Source organism: Lutra lutra, chromosome 1, assembly GCF_902655055.1.
Source record: "Lutra lutra chromosome 1, mLutLut1.2, whole genome shotgun sequence".
NCBI lineage: Eukaryota > Metazoa > Chordata > Mammalia > Carnivora > Mustelidae > Lutra > Lutra lutra.
Genome location: NC_062278.1, coordinates 186,720,441 through 186,741,257, shown reverse-complemented (window position 1 = coordinate 186,741,257; position 20,817 = coordinate 186,720,441). Strand labels below are relative to the sequence as shown.

Sequence of the window (20,817 nt, the reverse complement as noted above, 5' to 3'; positions counted from 1 at the left end):
TTTTTTTCCTTTTTCATCATGATTTATAGCATTGCTTCTTGGGAAAATATTAACTAACTATGATTTAAAAGGGCTCAGTGTCTCATGTTCTCACTGAAAGAGGATAAACTTTGGAGTCAGAAGTACCGAGCTGAACCCAGCTCAGCCATTCATTCATTCATGATCAACGTGCTGAGCTGGTAACATCCCTAAGCTTTCGCTTCTCTAGGAGAAACAGGAAATCCTTATACTTAGGTGGCAACTTTGTTAGGAGACACCCAAAGATTTTATGCCTCAAGGCACCCAGCCTCACACACGTCACACAGTGAAACCATAGTGAAGACTAAAGACGACCCAGATGCTGCTGGGTCCAAAGGGGGAAGGAGAGTGTGGGTGCAGCTATTTCTAAGCTGGTAAGTCCATCATTCCAAAGAAACCGAACATGCGTTCTTTTGACTGAGGTACGCAGGAGCCAGTGTCCAACCTAGCAATACACAAAACTAAACAGCCCGAAATTCCAAGAACTGACATGTCACACACGCACTTTAAAAGGACAGAAAATGTTGGCTGGATGAAAAACAGTGACTCTCAAAAGCAGAAATCACGGCATATTGTGACTTCCCTCCCACAGGGAATAATAATGCTGTGTGCCCGAAAACAAGAGTAAAAGATCTTCAGTTCCTGTCCTTGAGGTCATTCTGCTGTATACCCTCAAGTTAGACAGGGCTGCGGGTCAATTATATCTCAAGGGAACAGAAAGAGAAAAGAGAAAAGAATCCTTTTTAGACTGGTATCTTGGAGGAATAACCTGGAGACGACTCCTTTCATCATTCAGAACCATCTGACAAAAAGCATATTTTCCGATAAATGAGAAAAAGACAGTTCTGTGACAACACGTCCTTATTGGTGGGTAAGCACCCAGCACACATGAGCTCCTTCATGTGTCATCATCCAGAAGGTTCTGGAACAAGGACTGGGGAACGCAGCCAGACGGGTGCTTGGTGGTGCAAGGACTCATCAAGGAGGGAGAGAATGCATGCTGGAGAATCGTGCCCCCAAGTAAGTCATGTTCTATAAAACGCTCATTCTCTCATGGGCAAGTCCATGCGGAAAGGGAACCGGATGAAGGTAGAAGTCAGAAGAAAGAAGTAGAGTTTCGAATATAGGAGAGGAACAGTGAGGGTCTACACTGGCCCATTGTTCCCACTTGACACACTTTTCTGCCTGCATACCAGCATCCAAGTAACAGCTCACAGACAGCAGGTCACAGCATGTGCTCCGCCCCTTTCAATTTGCATATTCAAGAAATGAGCCAGGACCTCGCATGCAGCATTCTTACTGGCTCTCATTTCAAAAACCTCCACTTGTCTGGGTTTCTGAACCTCATACGTTGTTATATAAGAATTACGGCTCCAGGAGGCAGAGCACATTAAAAATAGCATCAATACATTATAGCAGTTCTGAACTAATCGTGACAGAGGGCGCTCCATATTTCCCCGGGAAGCCCGGTGTCTGGTGCATGTGGACGCGGCATAGCAAGCCTCATGTCTTGGGAGGAGACACGCAAGGCCACGGGGCCCATGGTGTTCCTCTCCAGAGCAACTGTCTCCCCAAGGGTAAGCCGTGCTCGCGAGCTGAGAGTCACAAGCTCTAAGTGTAAATGGGAAAATAATTCTAAATTTAAGCCCCCCCCCCCCCGAATATACTGCCATGCCAGCTTGCAGAGGAATTTTTTTTTTTTATAAACATATATTTTTATCCCCAGGGGTACAGGTCTGCGAATTGCCAGGTTTACACACTTCACAGCACTCACCATAGCACATACCCTCCCCAATATCCATAACCCCACCACCCCCTCCCAACCCCCCTCCCCCCATGCAGAGGAATTTTAAGTTCATTTCAGTCATGGAAACCATGTCAGGAAGTTGCCAGAAGAGCTCGGTGGGCATTCCTTTTCCAGCCATGGTACACATGTGGTTTTTACTCTTAAATTTTTTCTAACTCAGCACAATGCAAATCAAGTGATTAGAGAAACTGGGTGGGGTCAATTTCATTACAGAAGGTGCCCGTGTATATATAGCTTTTTCTCTCCTCTTTGGTTCTGAATCATTTGATATAAATGTGAAGGTTCCCTCTAAAATACCAAAGGTTCAAATCATGGGAAGTTCAAAAGAGCTCACTTCTTCAGAGAAGAAAGCAAAATCCAAACCCACTATTTCATGTCCCGCAGCCTCCCAGAAAGTCACAGGAAATCACTACGTGCACATATCAAAAAAGGAACAAAGCCTCATTCACCAGTAACTAAGTAAGGGACAAATTTAACTTCCCACCTGCGTCCAGTTTCATGAAATAGGTTGGTTTTTCAATAACAACGTCACATTTAGCATCTTCTAGAGGTCTGAAGTTGAGCTGAGTATAGCTTTGTAGCTCAGCAAACCTGGAATGATGAATAGAAGACGGTTTCAAGGGGCTCCTCCTGAACTTGCGACTGCAACATTATAACTGAAGATCTGCTCATTAAGGGGATTTTCTTACTAGAATATGCTCTTATGAAGAGATGTGGAACTTCTCCAACATACTAACATTTCTATAACTTGACATCAAATTTTAGCTTTAGTGCCTTAGCTGAGACAAGGAACAGAAATGATTTTGGGGCGCCTGGGTGGCTCAGCGGGTTGGGCCTCTGCCTTCGGCTCAGGTCATGATCTCAGGGTCCTGGGATCCAGCCCCGCATTGGGCTCTCTGCTCAGTGGGGAGCCTGCTCCCCCCCCCACCTCCCTGCCTACTTATCTCTCTCTCTCTGTCAAATAAATAAATAAAATCCTAAAAAAAAAAATCCTTTTAAAAAAATTATTTCAAATGTCAGCCTCGTGTACAAGATAAACTGGGCATTTTCTAAACAAAGAAGAAATTTACACATAGACTTGACTAAATAATCTAACAGTAAAGTGGGAAGATGCAAGAAGACTTCCTGGGATCTTGTGATCGACCTTTTGGATGCTGAGAGAGATGACATTCCAAAAATTACTGAGTACCTTGAGAAGACAGCACATAGCTAAGCTTCCCAGAGGAAAGTAAAGTCTTTTTCTCAGAAAATGTCTTTGGAGGGCACCTGGGTGGCTCAGTCACTAAGTGTCTGTCTTCGGCTCAGGTCATGATCCCAGGGTCTTGGGATAGAGGCCCATACTGGGCTCCCTGCTCACCAGGAAGCCTGCTTCTCCCTCTCCCACTCCCCCTGCTTGTGTCTCTGTGTGTCTCTCTCTGTCAAATAAATAAAATCTTAAAGAAAAATAAATAATTTTAAAAAAAGAAAATGTCTTTGGAGACCACATGACAGTTTCCCTCCATACAGAAGAAGACAATCTTTGATCTTGGCACGTGCCAAGAGGTATTTACAGTTGACCTAAAGACTGTAACTCTTCACCTTTGAGACCACAGCTGATGTAAAACAAATATCAAACAAACCCCTTTAAAATACACACAATGCTGAATTATTGTGGTGGTTTCAAAATAACGTCCACAAATTCTTTGATGCTTCTCCCTTCAAGAGGTTGAGATTAATTCCCTCCCCTTAAAGGTGTACTTAGTGATTCCCTTCTAATGAGTAGAACATGGCAGGAAAGATGGTATGGAACTTCTGGGATGTGTATACGAGGATGGAAGCCTCCATCCCAGGGCACGCGCTTGTCTCTCGCATGCACGCTTGTGCCCTCTCTCTCTCTCTGGGAAGCTAGGCTGTGAGTAGCACTAAAGGAGAGGCCCATGCGGCAAAAAGATGACCCCTCTAGCAAAGAGCCAGAGACAAACTGAAAGTGATAACATAAGTGAAGCAGAATCCCCAGGCCGGGTTGAGCCTAGAGATGGCTACAGCCCTTGTCAGTAGCTGCTCCTGAGTCAGGACTACTCAGCTACACTATTGCCAAATCCTGACCATCAGAAACTTCGTGAGTAATAATGAAGCGTGTTGTCTTCAGCTGTTAAATTTTGGAGTGATTTGTTATCCAACAGATAATGAATAAAACTCTACCCTAGGTTATATCTTGGAGTAATTTGTTACATGGCAATAAATACACCTTAGAGAACTTCCACCATGTGCAATCAGATATCAAAATGTACTAGGAATCAAAAGTTCCATTAGAATGGAAGAACTTCCTACTGTAAAACTCTGTTAAATGTTAAAAAGAAACAACAGGCCCAAAATGGAGTCACTTATGCTAAGCCCGTGTCACCAAACCAAGGCTTAATTGCTTACCTTAATTACAGTTTCAACCTTCTCTAGGAATGTAGTCTTAACCAGCCAGTCTATAATTTTCTGGTCTGCACCAATGAGGTTATCTGCCACAGAGACCCTCCCTAAGCCCCCACAGGAAGATGAGGTGATCTCTCCTTTCCTTGTCCCTGCCCCCTTTTGCCAAGAAAAGTGTTCCATTTTGTACAGCTCCTGGAGTTCCTCTCTGTTTGCTACATGGGATGCTGACCAATTTGCGAAGTGCTGAATAGAGCCAGCTAGATCTTCAAAGTCACTCAGCTGAATTTTGATCTTTAACATAAGTTAGGGAAGATATTACACTGTAGACTATAAAATGCCATACAGATGTATGGTAGATTATTATCCTGAAGGATCTGCTTAGCATGAATGTTTGACCTCATCAATTAACATTGAATAAGAGTATACTATGTGACCTGTGATATTGCCTTTTATAATAAGATAAATACATATTCGGTCTTCTTTCCCATCTACCCACAGAGAGGTCCTGAAACCCTTGGAATTTCCAAGTGATACGAGCCTGAAAGGTATCTTTTGTTATGCTAATGAGGTACTTTTTGCACTCCCTAAGATTGGGGACTGGTCTCCAGGAGAACCAATCATGTGACTAGAGGATTGGAGCTTTTGGTCCCACCCCACACTTTAGGGGAATAAAGTGGCTGGAGTTTGAATCAATTGTCAGTGTTCAATGATTTAATCAGTCCTAACTATATAACGGCCAATGATTTAATCAATCATGCCTATGTAACGAAGCCTTCATAAAAACTGAAAAGGAGAGGGCTCAGAGGGCTTCTGAGTTGGAGATGACATGGAGATACAGAGACAGTGGGGTGCCTGGAGAGGGCATGGAAGCTCTGCACCCCTCCCCCCTACCTTGCTCTAGGCATCTCTTCCATCTGGCTGTTCTGAGCTGTATCCTTCTACAATAAACTGCTAGACTAGTAAGTAAAATGTATCTGAAAGGTATCTGAGCCAGTCTAGCAGATGAATCTAGCCCAATCTATAGCCAATTGGTCGAAGCACAGGTGATCATGAGGGCCTGCAACTGGGGTCTAAATTCTGGGACTGAGCCCTTAACCTACAGTATCTGATGCTATCTCTGGGTAGATGGTGTCAGAAATGAGTGGAATTGTAAGATTTCTGGCTACTGGAGAATCACCTATGGGAAACCTGACACACAGGTTGGAAGTGAGTGCTCAGCTTTGAATAAAGGGGGACAGCAGGAGAGTTTCTTTGGGATGACAGAACAGTTCTGTATACTGATTGTGGTAGTTCTTGAATGCCTGTGGACATGTGAAATAAATTTCATACAACTATGTATCCAAGATAAAAATTTTAAAAGGGTGCATATAAACACTGGTGAAATTCAAATGTGTTTACTTAATAATACTGTACCAGTGTCAATTTCCTGGTTTTGACCATTGTGCTAAGGTTACATAAGATGTCATCATTAGAGGAAGCTGAGGGAAGGGTTCAAGGAGAACTCCTTGTATTATTTTTAGATGTCTATAAGCCTAAAACTTTTTAAAATAAAAAGCTTTTTTAAAGTACCCTAATTTCTTAATTCCTAGAGATAACAAATTGGACCACAGAACTAGTTTATTATTAAAAATGTTTTAAGTCGAAATGTATCCCCCAATTTATATACAGTTCAAAAAGCTGATCAGAGGGGCACCTGGGTGGCTCGGTGGGTTAAGTCTCTGCCTTCGGCTCAGGTCATGATCTCAGGGTCCTGGGATCAAGCCCCGCATCGCATCGGGCTCTCTGCTCAGCAGGAAGCCTGATTCCCCCCTCTCTCTGCCTGCCTCTCTGGCTACTTGTGATCTCTGTCTCTGTCAAATAAATAAATAAAATCTTTAAAAAAAAAAAAGCTGATCAGAGGTGTTGAAACTCAGGGTAGGGTTTACAACTATGAAGAGGAGCCTGGGGTGCTGGTGGAGCCCAATGCAGGGTTCATCCCGGGACCCTGAGATCATGACCTGAGCCGAAGGCAGACGCTTAACCAACTGAGCCACCCAGGGGGCTCCTAATGTGCATTTCTTTTAAAAAAGTGTTCTTAAAACACATGTACAATTACAAGGAGTTAAAAAAAAATTCATTTTTGAACTGACTTTTTTTCTTTCATTAGCAATCAGCTATTCCTATATCATACTTCCTCCTTTTTAAAAAAAAAAGATTTTATTTATTTATTTGACAGAGAGAGAGAGAGAAAGATCACAAGTAGGCAGAGAGGCAGGTAGAGAGAGGGGGGGAAGCAGGGTCCCCGCTGGGCAGAGAGCCCAATGCGGGGCTGGATCCCAGAACCCTGAGATCTGACCCAAGCCAAAGGCAGAGGCTTTAACCCACTGAGCCACCCAGGCACCCCACTTCCTCCTATTTTAAAATACACATTTAATTCAAATACAACTTATAAAGTCACTCTGTAGCTATCACTCCCTCAAAGCTCATGTCAAATTCTCCATAAATAAGTAAACTTTTCCATTCCAAAATCCCTTCCTGGTGCGCCAGTGTGGCTCAGTTGGTTGGGCGGCTGCCTTTGGCTCAGGTCATGATCCCAGTATCCCGGGATGGACTACCACGTCAGGCTCCCTGCTCAACAGAGAGCCTGCCCCTCCCGCCCCTCTGCCTGCAGCTTTGCCTACTTGTGCTCTCTCTCTCTCTGTCAAATAAATAAGGTCTTTAAAAAAAAAAAAAGGGGCGCCTGGGTGGCTCAGTGGGTTGAGCCGCTGCCTTCGGCTCAGGTCATAATCCCAGGTCCTGGGTTCGAGCCCCACATCGGGCTTTCTGCTCAGCAGGGAGCCTGCTTCCTCCTCTCTCTCTGCCTGCCTCTCTGCCTACTTGTGATTTCTCTCTGTCAAAAAAATAAATAAAATCTTTAAAAAAAAAAAAAGAAAAGAAAAAACAAAATCCCTTCCAATGTGCCAGAAACAAAAGCAAATATTTTAGAAACATGTTTAAAAAAAAAAAAAAATCTCACCAAGACTGCAGAGGGCTTTTGCGCTGACCTTGAGACGTCAACATCCGAGTGTCCAGTGCGCAGTGTCCTCCGATTTCACCACTCTGGAGAAAATCTTCCTTAAATCTGGCGGGTGACCAAATATTAAGCTGAGTTTGAGAAATTTTATCACTACGTAAGCACTTGGGATGTTAACTAAGGTGGCTTACCGATTTCCAAAATCAGTGTGTTGGAAGAATTTAACTCGATTATAAGGGAATGTTTCAAACATACACAAAAGTAGCAGAATGGTACAGAAACCAGAGGAACCCATAATCCAGCTTTGCAATGATCCACCTGTGGTCTGACTACATCTTCCATCATCCACCCATTCCCCAACCTCATCGCCATTTTATCATGAAGCAAATCCAAGGTCTATCCCTGGACCTGGAAATATTTCAGAATTTCTGTTAGGTTTAAACATCAACCACTTCTATACCTGTCATGGTTTCTCTTGATGCTTCTTAAATCAAGATAGAGATTGGCTGCTCTGCAGTACTGAAGGTAACGGGAACACACCAGGCTTGAGTCATGCTGAATTGAGGTGGAAAAAAAAGAAAGAAAGAACTCTGGATACTAACATTTTGAGGACATTCTCAGACTTGCCAGACAAGTTCACAGCATGTATACCTTCAGGTTGAACCACACAATATGAGAACTTTTTTTTTTTTTTTTTTTTTAAATTTAGGGGCACCTGGGTGGCTCAGTGGGTTAAGCCTCTGCCTTCGGCTCAGGTCATGATTTCGGGGTCCTGGGATCGAGCCCCGCATCAGGCTCTCTACTCAGTAAGGAGCCTGCTTCCTCCTCTCTCTCTCTCTGCCTGTCTGTCTGCCTACTTGTGACCTCTCTCTCTGTCAAATTAAAAAAAAAATTATTTAAAAATTATTTTTAAAAAATTATTTAAATTCAATTAGTTAACATAGACTGTATTATTACTTTTGGAGGTAGAGTTCAGTGATTCATCACGAGAATAGCTTCTGAAAGTCTGCTTGTGTGGATGGGTTTCTCCCCTCTCCAACAGACTCTGGTCAAGCATAGTTTTGCCAGTGTGTATGCACACTTTTAGGTTACTAGAAAGAACCTGCAAGTGTTCTATTTATATCATCTCAAGCTTTAAGTCTTTATGTGTGGTTCAGTTCAGTCTTCTTTAAAAAAAAAAAAAAAAAAAAAAGCACTCAGAGCCATCACTAGCCCCATAGCAATGTGGAAAAAGCATTTTTCAAAGCCAAGCCAAATGAAACAAAGAAGAATGTACACGTTAAGAGACGTTAAAACAGACTGGAAGGGCACTTTGCCGATTTTAATAAGACATGCTGTCTCTAAACCATAAAGGTTCTGGGAGTCCCTGTCTCCACTGCAGTAAGAGGCGATGTTTTTTAAATCACTGAAATAAAAGAGCTTAAGAGTCAACTACCAGAGCCTGCTTCTCTTTTTTCCAGTCTGCTTTGTGCCAAAATAGGGACAGTTTCAAAAACTTTTATCTGCTGTGGCTTTTACTTATAGATTTAAATGCCATTTTATTGTTTTTCCATAATTCCCAACGAACACAAGATCTTCACCTTTACCCGCATGGGGTTTTGGAATCGCTCATTGGTAAGGGATCAGGCTCTGACTGCACAAAATCTATGAAGGTAGATCTTGGCCAGGAAAGATTCTAAATACTGCCTTGGACGAAGTGTGCAGGGTGGGGGCTGTGGCTCTCTCCTTGCCCCTTCCACATCAACAGGTGGACTCCAGCCAGACTATGCAACAGACACAAAAAAACATATGTAAGGGCACCCAGCAGCAGTACGGCCTAAAGCCACGCCTCCCTCCTTTGGGGTTCATACAGCTCCCTATAATTGCTTCAAGTTCTATTATGTGATAGCTCCAAAAGCACTATATAGAGTGGGCGCCTGGGTGGCTCAGTCGGTTAAGCAGCTGCCTTTGACTCACGTCATGATCCCAAGGTCTTGGGATCAAGTCCTGCATTGGGTTCCCTGCTCATCAGAGAGCCAGCTTCTCTCTCTACCCCTCCCCACTGCTCATTTTTCTCTCGCTCTGTCTCTCATAAAAAGAAAATAAAAATACTTTTAAAAAAGCACTATAGAGCATATATATTCAGTTTCTTAATCAAAGTGAATTAAGAAAAAAATTTGTTTTTCATTTTCTCGATTGCCTGGAGATAAGAGACCCCCCCAAGACGTCAGAGACTGGACCAGGGTTCAAGAACACTGACTGATAAGATGCCTTACCAATAAGTGCTTACAACCCTAGGGACCTTTAAAAACTAACACTGAGCCTTTTGCTGGGACCCAGGTCCCGCACTGAGCATTTCCATAAGCAGAATGAGCATTTTTATAAGCTCAGATCTTCCCAGCCACAAGCTATGACATGGGCATGGCTTGAAGGGGAAAGGCACTGAAACACGGAAAGGCTGGGCGCTCTAAGAATCAGGTTTTGGACACTACAGTGTGGACGGAACCTGCTCTTCGCCTGACTGCCCAAAGCTGGCTCTTGGCAACGGGCTTGGCTTACACACTGAGCGCAATGCACTATGGTCGGAAGCCCACAGAAAGAGATCCGTATCCCAGTTCTACATGGACAAGTCCACCGAGTAGCTGTGTGGTCCTGGAAAAGTCACTTCACGCTTCTGAGGACCTTGTTCTCCTCTGTGGTCAAGTGGCATCAGTACTATCTACCCTGTCCGTCTGCTGCAGGGCTTGTAGAAATCAAGCTAGCTAGCTGGAGGAAAGCTTTTTGGAAACTGTAAAGTCCTAAATGAACACAGAGTGGTCTGGGGTCCACAGCTGGGGCGGGGTGGGGCAGGGGGGCGCTGATGTATCATTTGTCCTGAACTCTTTGCGAGGGAATTTGGAAAGATGCAGCTTATCAATTTCTCTTCTTTAGCATAATGTGGGGGAGGGGTGGAATTCTAAACCTAGTCATATTTTAACTGCCCCATAGTAGGATTATCTGTTATATGTGTGAAAATGATGAGCTGGTTTCCAAATGAAACAGAATGACTTATTTTATAAAGTTAAAAGTCAAAGCCAACGAACACCTGAGGAAGGCTCCCTCTCTGGGAGCCATCTATCTTGTTTTTCCACAATAATCTAAACACTCGGAGTATTTGAAAGGAAACACCCACCGTTTCCTTAGGCTGGCAGAGCACAAGCAGTTCCTCTAGCCGTTCTCCCGCATATCCAAAGTCAGCCTGTTTCCAGAATATGTCCTGGGCAGATTCAAGGGTATCTGTCCTATTTGCAATCAAAAAGATTCCATGGGGAAAGAAAAAAAAAAAAATCCCATGATTTTTCTCTTTTTACCTTTTTTCAGCCTTGAGTTTCCTTTCTAAAGGTTAAATTGCCAGAAGTCTGTCATTAAGTTTTTTAACCAACATAATCTTCCTATAACTCCCTTGCTACAAGAAGATACCAAAATAAGTTATTCATAGACTTACTTTCTTATGCTAAAAATACACAACAGAAGTGTATGATGTTAGGGTCATCTGGCACTGAAGAAAAGGAGAGAAAATGAGCTACTAGTTACTGTATTTTCTTTACTACGTTAACCTTGCAGGTATTGGAAATATTAATTATACTTCACATTCCCTTCCAGAATCAAGAGGAAACCATCGAGTTATGTTTTTTGTATTTGTTGGGGGAAAATACTTTCTGGTGATCTACACTGTTTTCTCTCTCTGGCAGAGGAAATGACAGATATTCCTGTGCGGGGTGGCAGGAGGGTGGGGAGGTAAGCCAACTTGAACTCATGACTGCGTAAGCAAATTAATATCTAAAGGAATGGATATCTAAAACCAAAGAGTCCAGCTGGGAGGTGGAGCATCGGCAAACAGGACAAAGAAAGATGATTTAAAGAGGAGAGGAGTCCATCTAGAAGCTTACCATCCCATGTCGACATAGGTGCAGACAGGGTAGCCAAATCTGAACTCTGGTCTGCAGGATTTCTCATAACCCCAGCAGTATTTTAGATTTTCTAAGTGTTTCTAGAACACAAAACGTGTACATTTAGACTGGTCTCCCTTCTTCTGACATTTAGAAAGAACTCTTCAGGTTTTTCCATGAAGAAAACAAAATCTTCATAGAACTTTCATTCTCACATCTTATAATTCATATTCACGTGATAAAAGGAATTAGAATAAATCCTAAGTATAAGAGTCTCCAAGTTCTCAACCACAACGATCCTTAATCATCACTCCCCCACACCACGTCTGGGCCCCAGCGAAAAGCACGGGCTTTCCCTATACTACCAAAGAACACTTGAATTGGAATTTCCTGAAGGAGCTTAATGAAACTGCCTTTCTCAGGGAGCAAAGTGATCCTAAAATCAGTCCCTAAAGAGTCACATAAAATGAAATTTCTATGATCAAAAAATCACCATGAAATTAAATGGATTAGCAAATTTACTCATCAATCATGAGCGGCAGAAATGCCACAAGACTTGGACACAGCCGTGGCTGTTGGCTGAGGCTGCTCTTCTGCGAGACCCAGGAGCAACACTGGTCTGACTCCTGGGTCTCCTTCCCCATATGCTTCCTGAACCAGCACCCTGGGAAAGGAAGTTTCTCACAAGACCCAGCTTTGATCTCTGAGACCTCGTGAGACGTCTTAATGGGCTCCAATTGGAGGCCTTCCCAACAACTCTAAAACAGAAGGAAGGCCAGAGTAACCGTCATAATTATGTGGAGACAGGGGCGGAGGTGTTATTACCGAAATTAAATGCTAAGAGACCCTCTCAAGGGCAGTTGAAGAAAAAAAAGAGGTGTGAAATTCTCTAGTTACTTTTAACAAGACATTCCTGGCCGGATAAAATCTAATTCCCTTTGTTTACAGAGTATAAAAATAGTATTGGCTGACTATGTGTTTCATGAGGGACTGAGATTTTAAATTTTAGTTGCGATCCAGATTTTAAATCTCACTCTTGCGAATGGGATATAATTTTAAGCAAAGTTCAGGCATTTGGAAGCACTAGACGAAAGGCAAACAAAGTCTTACAGCTACCTTACAGAATGCTACCTCCAAGTTCAGGTCATAAAGCAGAGCCAAAATCCTTTTAAAAATAAGTAAGAGAAAAAAAAAAAAACCGAATACCTACCTTATAAGGACAATATGAATCTTTCTTACAGGCCGTGGCAATATGCCTATTATTGTGCAAAAAGAAGGGAATGTGCTCCTCGGGCAGGCGGATACTGGCATAGTCGAACAGAGGTTCGCCTGGAATGCCATCAGGCTTGGGAGGAGCCTCATCTTGGCCACTCAGTGAAACACCATGAAGCAATATTCCAAGGACAAGCAGCTTTAACATAGCAACCACCAAACCTAGAGATCATATTGAAAAGATTTTTAAGACATATCCTTTAAAAGTCAAAGGGATGAAGGGCTCAGTATAATGACCATGGAACCTTGCTACATCACTGAACAGCACTCCTTTGTTCCACAGATATTTATCGTGCACCTGTTCTGCTCCAGGCACTGTGTTAGGAGCCAGGTACACAGGGGGTGAACAAAACCAGGCCCTTGTTCTGATATAGCTTATAATCTTTCTCAAACTTTCTCACTAAAGGGCGAGAGAGCAAATATTTTTGGTTTTGGAGGCCGTACAGTCTTAGCGGCAACTACTCAACAGTGCCTTTGCCACGAAAACAGCCACAGCCCATCGTAAAGAATGGGGGAGGTTGCGTTCTAATAAAACTTTATTTATAAAAATGGGGCAAAGGCCTTAATGTGACCCCAGTCGCATATCACTGATGCCAGAAATAAAGGAGGTAATGTGATAGGCAATATAACACAGTGGTTCAGAACATGAACTCGGAAGCTAGACCACCTGGGTTTGAATCTAGCTACAGTTTCCCGGCTGTATGATCTCGAGCTGTTTAACCTCACTATGCTTCGGGCTTTTCTAGCTGTAAATGGAAATAATAATAAACCTTTATCATAGGGCTATTCTGACTTAAATATTGGTAACATATTTAGAGGTACCTGGCATATTAAATGCTATGCGAGCATTTACTGAGTACATGTTTAAACCCATGTGGGATGGTGGGGAAAAGAAGAGGTTGTTAAATACTATTTGAGCTGAGACCTGAATGGTGAGGAGCAGGAAAACCATGCCAGGGAGAGGGAAGAAAAGACAGTGCAACAGCTCTGGGTATATATGTATCTCCTGAATAAAAACTGATAATCATGGGGCGTCGAGGGGTTGGGGGGAGCTCTGTTCATTAAGCGTCTGTGTCTTGATCTCAGCTCAAGTCTTGATCTCAGGGTCATGAGTTCAAGCCCCATGCTGGGCTCCATGGGCCTACTAAAAAACAAAAAACAAAACAAAAAAACTAAATAAGTACAATTGTACGTGGGTTCCTTCTATGTGCCAGGTACTGTTCTAAGTACGGAGGATGCGGCAATGAACGTGCAGTCTAAAACTCCTTTCCCTTGTAAAGCTCACCTTCTAGTGAGTGTAATAACAACCTACGATAACAGTAATGACAACTCAGAGAACTTGGAGACGGTGCCATTGATTTATCCCCATCCTGCCTTAGCAATGTGAAAGAGATCATAACCATCGCAGACCTTACTGCGCGTCTAACTCACCCCACAAGGATTAAACTTTGTGGACTAGAATTCTCCTATGTATCCCAGACAAGAATTGTGCCATTCTCGGTTCACTTTAGCAGTATTATTTTGCTCTAGGAAAAAAAAAAAAAAAAAAGGTGTTCTTCCCACCGAAGGACAGGACCATATCACACATGAGCCATATCCCCAGCAAGATCTGCAGTCACTGGGGCATATTGGAAAAACCAGCTTTCAGAATCAGTCTTCACTGACTATGCCTAACGAAGATGGGGCCTTTAGAAATAAACTGCTATGTTTAACCCAGCCTAAAGTCCCAAGGCCAAGGCTTCATAACCAAGAGTGTGGACACTGAAAAGGAATTCTGTTCCCCTCTAGAGTGGTAAATATCATGGCTTCTCTTCTTCATGGCTCCGAAGAGTATATTATTACCTGCTGGAAAGGTGATCTGAATTCATACTTTAGTTAGGACTCTCACCCAACAGTGAGTTGATGGTGATCTTACAAAATTTAAAAATACCCATTAATAGTAATAGTGTCCTAATGGAAATATTTACTTCTTTAATTATCAGAACCACACAGAAGCTGTTGTGATGCTTCAGGTATCTGAACTCTGCCAGAAATGAAACACAGTACCTTAAAAGGATGCCAAAGCAGACTTTATCATTCAGGTGATATTTTTGGATTAAAGGAAATATTAAGAGAGAAAAAAATTTAATGAGATAACCTCTGAGCACAAGACCTGGCACTTAGTGAGACATTCTGTAAGCAAAAGGCCTGACTCATAGTGTGCTTTCTTTTCCCTAGTGAACAGCAGACTGCGCAAAGCAAAGTTACAGGTGCCACTCCCCACACTCACTTAAACTAGATTCTAATGGTACCCAGAAGGATACGGTCCATCAACCACTACAGGCCAAAGGGACACTCTGTGGATAAAACCTTCCTAGAGAGGGGCGCCTGGGTGGCTCAGTGGGTTAAAGCCTCTGCCTTTGGCTCAGGTGAGGATCCCAGAGTGCTGGGATCGAGCTCCTCATCTGGCTCTTTGCCCGATGGAACAACATTCCTAGTTCTCATCCTATTAATCCTACTCACTGAACCTTACGCTAGTTGAGTCTTCCTCTTTACTCCTCCAGCCTGACCATCCAACAGGCAGACTGGCCTATTTTCTTGACTCATTCTTTCCAGTAATAAAGTCATTGTTATGACTAAGTCCTGACCTTCAGTTCTTCAAGTCCACTGTCCTTGACTGAGCTCTCGCTGAAACTAAACCCACCGATCCACCGAGAAGGAGTAACACTTCAGTCATGGGAAAAATCTGAAGTCTCCGACCAGAAACTAGGCTTTTGCAAAGGGCACGTACCTGCTTGCATAAGGTAGAAGCGGGTAGCTGCTGGAGCATGAAAGCACAGCCCTGGGGCCTGGCAGAAAGCCGGTTCGGGTACGCAGTCCTCTTGCAAGGCCCCCCCAGGGATGGGTGGGTGCACTTCTCCAGCAGATGGAAGCTGGAGCTCGGCGCTGCTTTCCCTTCAGCACAAAGCAACCTGCTCCTTCCTCTTCTGGATTCCTTCCCCGGATTTCCTCAGGCCTAAAAGGTGGAGGGAAAGGGAAAAAAAAAAGGAAGAGCCTGAGGCTGACGGGGACCACAGTGGGTGAGATGGGGCAGGGCTCCGTGCCTCAGATCTTGGGAAATTTAAAGAAGATAGTGGACAAATGCAAAGTTGAACGCGTTCTGAGACTCACAAGGACTCCCAAACGCTCGCCCGCGCGGGGACCACAGGTCTCACGGTAGGCTGAGGCAGGCCGTCAGAAAAGGCTTGGCTGTCTGAGATGCCCAGGGGAGGTCCACCAGCTGGGTGGCCAGAACCTCATTCGGGGACGCGGGGCGGCGGGGGAGGCGGCGGCGGCGACAGCGCTCCGGCTGCCACGCCGCCGCGCTCGGGGTCTTCACGCCAGGCGCCCGCGGGGCTGCGCCGGGGTCGCGAGGTCCCCGCACGTCGCCCAACACCCTGCGCCCGCCCATCTCCACCCAGTCCCCCGGCGCCGGGGAGGAGCCGGGGGGGGGGGGGGGAGCGGCTTCGCCCCGGTCTGGCACACCGACGCACGCGGCGCGGGACGGGGAGAAGAGCATCCTTCCCCGTGGTCCGCGGGCTCCCGGGCGCCCCGCGCGCCGCCGCAGGCAGCGCGAGGGGGCCGAGCGCCCCCCTCCCCGGCCCGCAGGCGGTGGAAGGCGCGGCGGAGTCCGCGGAGAGGCTGCAGCCCGCGGAGAAGGCGCGCCAGGAGCCCCGGCGGGAGAGGCGCGCGCAGCCGGGCGGCCGCGGCAGGGCGGCGGCTGAGGACTCCGCGGATCGCCGAGCGAGTCCCACCTGGAGCCGGGAGAGCCGGGGCTGCGGAGGAGGAGGAGACAGCCGCCGCTCGAGAGCACCGAGGCGTCATAACCGGCTGCTGCCGCTCACCGGAAACCTCGGGCGCGGGAGGTGGGCCAGGGGGCGCCAGGGAGCCGCCGGGACTCCGAGGCGGCCTGCGCCGGGAGGCGGGCCCGAGCCCGGCAGAGGGGTTGGCCCGGGCCAGGGGCAGGAGCGGGGCTCGGCGCGCGCGGCCGGACGCGGGGCGGCGGGGAGGGGCGGGGCTCCGTCTGCTCCAGGGCGCGCTCGCCGGCGTGCAGGCAGTGCGGGAGCCTCAGAGCCGGCCGCCTGCGCGGAGCCGGGGAAGGGACGTGGGCTCACCGGGCTGGCCTGGCCCCCTGCGGCGGGGGGGCGGGGATAAGGCGCTTAGAGGACGCGAGGACACCTGACTCTACTTCCCATCTTCATTCTGACTGCGTCGCTCTGACGCGGATGGTTACTGTTTTCTTAAGCAGGACAGAAGTTGCCGCCCTAACTTTCATGTGGGGCGCGAACGCAGTCGGTAGCCCTTTGGGGCGGGGGGCGGTCGGGGTGGGGAGGCTGAATGCTTTTTAAATATTTTTTCAAGAGGCTGTCAAGTGTTACAAATTCCATTAATGATCTGCTAAATAATGTTATCTGGATTTTTTTTTTCAAGTAACAATACTGCAAGGGACACATACGGTATTTGACATGTCCCAGGCATAATTCTAAAGCACTTTACAGTATTAACTCGTTTACTCTTCATGTGTGAGACTGCCTCTAAGGGAACTACTGCTCCATTATGTCATACTTTGCCTGCCCCGTACCAACAAGGGCAATAATTTTAAAAAGTGCTTTCTCGGCTTACTTGTAACCATCCTATTTTTGTCACCTACAGGAAATGTAGCTTTCCTGTTAGTCGATTCAAAACGAATTGCAGTCATTTAAAATACATTTTTGTCACTGAGCGGTGATTTGTATTTATGTGTTTTAAACCTAATACATGAGAAAAATTTCTAAGAAGACGTTAGTCTCATTGCGAGCACAACAAACCAATTAAACCGGTGTGACATACACGTGGTACTATTTTAAATGGCTTAATAGTAAGGTGCAGTCCTTCAGGCTCAGAGGAAACGTGACAGACCTTTAAGAACGTCAGATCCAGTTCTAACATATTACAGCAGCCAGGTGCAACACAGATTTTCCACCCAAAATACCAGTCTTAAAATTTAAAGTTTCTTCAAACTGACATTTTTAAAAACGCAAATATCCTTTATTGGGGAAACTAATTGAATAAACTGGTATATCCACACAATGTAGAACTAAGCAGGCACAAAAAAAAAAAAAGAACTGAAAAATATCTGTATACACTGCAGGGTTTATTTTTGAGCGGGTAAAGGATGTGTAATATGCTATTATTCACCTAGAAAAGGGGATATATACATGCTATTTTACAAATAGAATAACATTTAAAATGATTACCTATGGGGGAAGGAAGGAATATGTGTATAGAGACAAGGAAGATAACTTCTCTGGGTGTACATTATATAGAAGTGGCTTTAGAATCATGTAAATATTTTACATTATAAGACAAAATTTTTAAAAAGTAATCCTTAAAAATTGAAAGTAAAATGAAACTAAATTTAAATGCTATCCAGTTGTGGCGTATACCACCACGAAGGAACTATTCCAGGTGACTTTGAAACAATTAGCACGTCCTGGTGGATGTACCCTTAGGACTAAAAGAATTTTTAAAAAATCACAAACTGTTTCCAGGAACCAAACTGAAAGTGGGAATATTGGTTGGGATACATCGAATAGGAATAATTAAGATGGTATCTTTGAAGCTGAAATTTTGGCATGTGGTATAGATGTAAGCCTGATGAAGTTATATAAAAAATCCTATAGTTAATGAATTTGAAGGTAATAATATACATTAACATATTTTATTGTTAAAAATGGATCTCTCCAACATCCATTGAAAAGGTTTGGAAATAACCAACCCTGTAGCAAGAAGCACCTTTTGTGCCCAGACTATGATCTGCAAACACTTCCCATTAAAAGGAACATGGGTTCTATTGAAAAATGGATCATCTTAGGGACACCTGGGTGGCTCTGTTGGTTAAGCGGCTGCCTTCCGCTCAGGTCATGATCCCAGGATCCTAGGATAGAGTTTCCCCATCTGGCTCCCTGCTCATCTGGGAGTCTGTTTCTCCCTCTGCCCACTCTGCCTGCTTGTGCTCTCTCTCTGACAAATACATAAATAAAATATTTTAAAAAGGAAAAAAGAAAAATGGATCATCTTAGATATGGGGCATGTAATGTACAAGCAGAAGCTGAAAAATCTTACGTGAGAAATCAGGAAAGCAATCAAAGATTATGAGGGCTGTATCGGACAAGGACTCAGGAACTAATCTGAAAAGGCTTCCTCTGGCCAAAGATGGGATAATTTAAAGCATCAGTAAAGGTTAACTGTTGGGGTGCCTGGGTGGCTCAGTCTTTAAGCGTTAAGCATTTGCCTGAGGCTCAGGTCATGATTCCAGGGTCCTGGGATTGAGCCCTGCATCAGGCTTCCTGCTTAGCAGGAGGCCTGCTTCTCCCTCTCTCACTCCCCCTGCTTATGATTCCCTCTCTCACTGTGTCTCTGTCAAATAAATAAAATCTTAAAAAAAAAAAAAAAACTGTAATGGATTGAAGCACACATATACTTAAATCTTCTATTCAAAAAGACCCAACCAATCAACCAGATACACAAACCAAAACCTCATTGTTCATCTCTGACCACAAAGGGAACCAATGTGGCAAAGGACCCAACTCTAAATGTGAAAAAAACAAAAACAAAAACAAAAAACCTGGTAAATGAAGAAAACCATTCAAGCGTATTTATCCCATCTTTCCTCTATGAACCATGATGCAAGTAACCAAATAGTTGATGAGGTACTTTTTACAAAAACATTCCATCCTTAAATACGATAATCAAGTCTTATGTCTGCAATTTTCTTCAAAATAGTGTGGATTGAGATGAAGCACAAGTGGACTATAAATCAAACAAAATGGACCGTGAACTGTTGAACACTGTTAAAGAGTTTATGTTAATGGGTACATGGGGATTCATAATCTGTTCTCTCTTTTGTACAAGTTTGAAATTTTATATAACCATTTCTACAGTGCATTACAATCTTACTAAATGTGTTTTAAGCTCTTTGCACATATACTGACATTTGGAGAGCTCACAGTACTATCAGAATATAGCTTATTGGTTATCTGCTATATCCAACTGCTTAAAATGTAATTCAATGGTTCTGAAGTTTTAAGCAAATAATTTTTTTTAAGATTTTATTTATTTAATTGACAGAGACATAAGAACACAACCAGGTGGAGTGGGAGAGGGAGAAGCAGGCTTCCCACTGAGCAGGCAGCTCGATGCGGGGCTCAACCCCAGGAGCCCAGGATCGTGACCCAAGCTGAAGGCAGCCGCTTAACTGAGCCACCCCGGCGCCCCAGCAAATAAATTTTGACAAAAGTTGACCTTACGCTGCAGTTGATCTATACATTTACGGTTTCACAGAAAAGGAGTAAGAGAGTCAGCACTGCACAGTTAATGGTTCAGAACATGTTCTCTGGAGCCTAACCGCACAAATTAGAATCTCATCTTTGCCACTTACTTACCATATGACCTTAAGCAACTAAACCATTCTTCATTTTAAAAATGGAGATGATAATAGCATTGACTTTAAAAAACTGATTTGAACATAGAGTGCAAGTATACAATCCCTTTTCCAAAATCCTTGGGCCCATATGTGTTCCTGAATTTTTTAGTATACAATAGGGTATGCTCACAGTTTACTACTTAACACCCTGGAAGTGCCCTGGGTCAACACCCCATATCTCACACAATATTTCTGCAACAAAGTACATGAATATTCACACTGAGTGAAATAAAGCTTCTAAATAGCCCCATGTCAGTAAACGTTAGGCTTTATCACCAAAGCAGATTTGATAGCAAACTTATAAAGATACTCCCTATCAGCTTTCAGAGCTTTCTAGACTTCAGAACAGTGGATAAGGGATTATGATCCCATTTAAGTGAATTCTTTCCACAGTAACAAAGCAAGCACTGTGTTTCCTATAATCCACATGACCACAGATTTTTGAACAACATGTATTTTTAAAAATTAAGATTGTAATTTCAAGAGACAAATGGGCATGGCATTGTTTAAAACTGAAAAGGAACACCTTTATCTGTCCATCACTACCTATAAAAGCAACAGTAGAATTTAGAGTTTACTATTAAGCAAACAGCAACTGCTCTTATTACCCCTTAACTTAGTATTATTTGAAGACTTTAAAATTACATTTACCTTACTTAGAAGCAGGGCAAATGAAGAATAAATTCCGGACAGCACTAACAAAAAATTCTCTGTACTGCAATTATGGACTACGAAAGTATTTTGGGTTTTTTGTTTAGAGAAGCATTTAGTATTAAGGAGAAAGAAACAATTTCCATTCTATCTTATTAAAAGGACTGTGATTTGCTAAAAGTAAAATAGCTATGTGTAAAGGCAAAAGTTTACAAGTACTTTTAAGGATCAAAGCTGCAGAGTTCAGTATTAAAAACAATATGAACTCAGAATAACTTATGAA

At 43.9% G+C, this 20,817-nt stretch overlaps 1 protein-coding gene across 2 annotated transcripts in view; it reads right to left on the bottom strand.

Annotated features, from left to right (window-relative positions):
* EOGT (EGF domain specific O-linked N-acetylglucosamine transferase) overlaps positions 1-16,304 on the bottom strand; it is a 36,959-nt gene extending 20,655 nt beyond the window's left edge. The window contains exons 1-8 of one of the 2 annotated variants that reach the window (XM_047747113.1): positions 16,174-16,304; positions 15,171-15,395; positions 12,339-12,562; positions 11,129-11,229; positions 10,372-10,480; positions 7,681-7,775; positions 7,224-7,328; positions 2,310-2,416 (exon numbers count right to left, since the gene is read on the bottom strand). In XM_047747113.1, coding sequence (XP_047603069.1) covers positions 2,310-2,416; positions 7,224-7,328; positions 7,681-7,775; positions 10,372-10,480; positions 11,129-11,229; positions 12,339-12,562; positions 15,171-15,180 — 751 coding nt within the window. In that variant the 5' untranslated portion in view covers positions 15,181-15,395; positions 16,174-16,304. Of the gene's footprint in view, positions 1-2,309; positions 2,417-7,223; positions 7,329-7,680; positions 7,776-10,371; positions 10,481-11,128; positions 11,230-12,338; positions 12,563-14,367; positions 14,455-15,170; positions 15,396-16,173 lie in introns of those variants that run through there. The other variant, XM_047747119.1, reaches the window with a different exon arrangement.
* Between the last annotated feature and the right edge of the window lie 4,513 nt (positions 16,305-20,817).